General features: G+C 36.9%; 1 protein-coding gene across 1 annotated transcript; it reads left to right on the top strand.

The window, feature by feature from the left end:
• Nucleotides 1-1,304: 1,304 nt before the first annotated feature.
• On the top strand, nt 1,305-1,787 carry LOC308422557 (large ribosomal subunit protein eL21-like; the record flags this gene model as incomplete). Its single annotated transcript, XM_080919208.1, has 1 exon — nt 1,305-1,787. The coding sequence occupies one exon, from the start codon at nt 1,305-1,307 to the stop codon at nt 1,785-1,787; it is 483 nt and encodes a 160-aa protein (XP_080775334.1).
• Between the last annotated feature and the right edge of the window lie 1,031 nt (nt 1,788-2,818).

The following is a 2,818-nucleotide window of genomic DNA, read 5'->3' on the forward strand; positions in this document are numbered from 1 at the left end:
TGTCATACAAGCACTAGAATCAGATTTAAATATACACATATATATGTACACAAACACACACACATGTACATACACACACACATATATACACATGCATACACAAATACACATATCATATACATATTTATAAACAAATACACATACACAAAAATATACATACACACAGACACACATGCACATACATACACACTTGGGAGCAGGTGTACAAACTCTCTTGTAAGTGTTTTGAGACATTTCATTTAAGTCTTTAAATTATTTTGGGGGGAATTATATTCTTACATTTTAATTTTACTTTCCATTATGACTTTTTAAATTTTTCAAACATCCTTTAAACCCTTGCATAAGGTAAATTTCTGTAAATTTGTCTTGTGTGCTTAGAAAGCAGTTCCGGCCTGGAGTTGGTAAGCATGTTTTATATGTGTCTGTTAGGATCTTGCTGTGGAAACCTATATGGTAAGCGACTTTTCTCTGTATGCTGTGTAATTTACTGTGAGAAGTATGTTTTATAAAACATATCAGATATGACAGTAGTTTGGATTTCTATCAGTTATGATCTATATATTTCAATTGTGTGGTAATAGTGTATGTGAAATTAGAAGAATCACATCTTCCTGGTAAATTCAACTTTGTCACGATGAAGTGGGTCTCTCTTGATTTGTGATAATGAGCTCCCACTGTATTTATTCTGAGTATACATCATGATACAGATAGATAGATAGATAGATAGATAGATAGATAGATAGATAGATAGAAACACTTATTACTACAGTTAAGCATAAAATGAAGTCCACTCACTCATCATTATTCATAGTTACTGTGTGTGCACACATGTGCATGTGTGACAAGAGTGATCCCAGTATGTCCACTTGGTAAATTTCCAGTATATAATACAGTATGATTAACTATGACCCTCATGTCCAGATCACTGGGCTTCCTCATCCTACATAACTGCAAGTCATACCTTTTAACCTACTTCTGTTGCCCTTTTATTTTGTATGCCTGGCTTTAAAGTATGTTCTAATAATTATGTGGGGGAAATTCCTTCTAAAACAACCTTCCTAATGCTGTGGCCCTTTAATATAGTTCCTCATGTTATGATGACTCCCAGCCATAAAATTATTTTTGTTGCTACTTTATAACTGTAATTTTGCTACTGTTATGAATCATAATTAAATATGTTTCCAATGGTCTTAGGTGACTCTGCGGAAGGGTCAGTCAATCCCCAAAGGGATCTCAACTCACAGGTTAAGAATTATTGTTCTAGCTTTCAGCCCCGGCAGCCATCTTCCAGTTAACTCGCCAACATGACGAACACAAAAGGAAAGAGGAGAGGCACTCGCTATATGTTCTCTGGGCCTTTTAGGAAACATGGAGTTGTTCCTTTGGCTACATACATGCGAATCTACAAGAAGGGTGATATTGTAGACATCAAGGGAATGGGCACTGTTCAAAAAGGAATGCCCCATAAGTGTTACCATGGAAAAACTGGAAGAGTCTACAATGTCACCCAGCATGCTGTGGGCCTCATTGTAAACAAGCAAGTTAAGGGCAAGATTCTGGCTAAGAGGATCAATGTGCAGATTGAGCACATCAAGCACTCAAAGAGCAGAGACAGCTTCCTGAAGCGGGTGAAGGAGAACGATCAGAAGAAAAAGGAAGCCAAGGAAAAGGGCACCTGGGTTCAGCTGAAGCGCCAGCCTGCACCACCCAGAGAAGCCCACTTTGTGAGGACTAATGGAAAAGAGCCTGAGCTGCTGGAGCCCAATCCCTATGAATTCATGGCCTAATGTACAAAGAAAAATAAAGGACCCGGACTACAAAAAAAAAAAAAAAAAAAAAAGAATTATTGTTCTAGACGACTATCCTTCATTTAAAGAGAGTCTGCATATCCCTTGGTTAGGCAGTTGGAATGACTCTCATTCCGAGAAGTTTTGTGCAACTTTGTTCTATCTAAAGCAATCCTCCTCATCTTCTCAGGTCTAGATGATAGTCTAGCTCTCCAGTACTAGTTCCAACTTCTTATGACTTGCTAAATGCCCTAGGGTTGAGCAATCCTACATTTCAGCTTACTTCTTTGAGTTTCCAAAGTAGTTCTATAATTTCTCATTCTCTTGTTGTTCCCTCAACAGAGAGATATTCCAATGATCAGAAAAATCACTCTGAATTATCTAGATTGTTTGTGCATTTATTTCTTAAGTTGGGGTAAAAATCAACCCTTTATTGGACAAGCTCTTTTTTTTTTCTTTCTATTTAACACAAAAACACTTTTGGCCAAGTTTTTATTTTTAATGTTTAAAGTTGAACAAGAACTATACATTGTCAGCTACAAAAATCAGAATAATACTCAATTTGTGAGGTCCTTAAAGATGTTCTTCAGCACAAAGTTCGAAAAGTGCTCAGGCAAACAATGGGTAGGCCAAAGAATAAAGCACACAGAAGGGGTGAAGATCATTTCTGTATATCTGCATTTTTCCTGCTAACATGTCCCTATCGGTAATTCACTGTCAGAATTTCCTTTTCATAATAAATATTGTGAGAGGCATTAGTATAGCCCATCAGGAAGATTATTAGATCCTGTATTCTCAAAGCCCCATGGAAAGTCAGAATATTAAGGGGCTGTAGCACAGGAAAGAATCCACTCTCTCCTGCTGGCTGAGAATCAAGAACCTTGAACAAGTACAAATCACAACTTCAGTGAAAAGAAGTACTTTGACTTCTCTATGACCTATATATAGTAAGGATTCTTTTCAGTCTTTTGCCCTACATGTTTATCTTACCAACCTAAAAACTTGAACAGTGTACCTCAAGATACCTTATA

Source organism: Micromys minutus (assembly GCF_963924665.1).
Source record: "Micromys minutus genome assembly, chromosome: 1".
NCBI classification, from domain to species: Eukaryota; Metazoa; Chordata; class Mammalia; order Rodentia; family Muridae; genus Micromys; species Micromys minutus.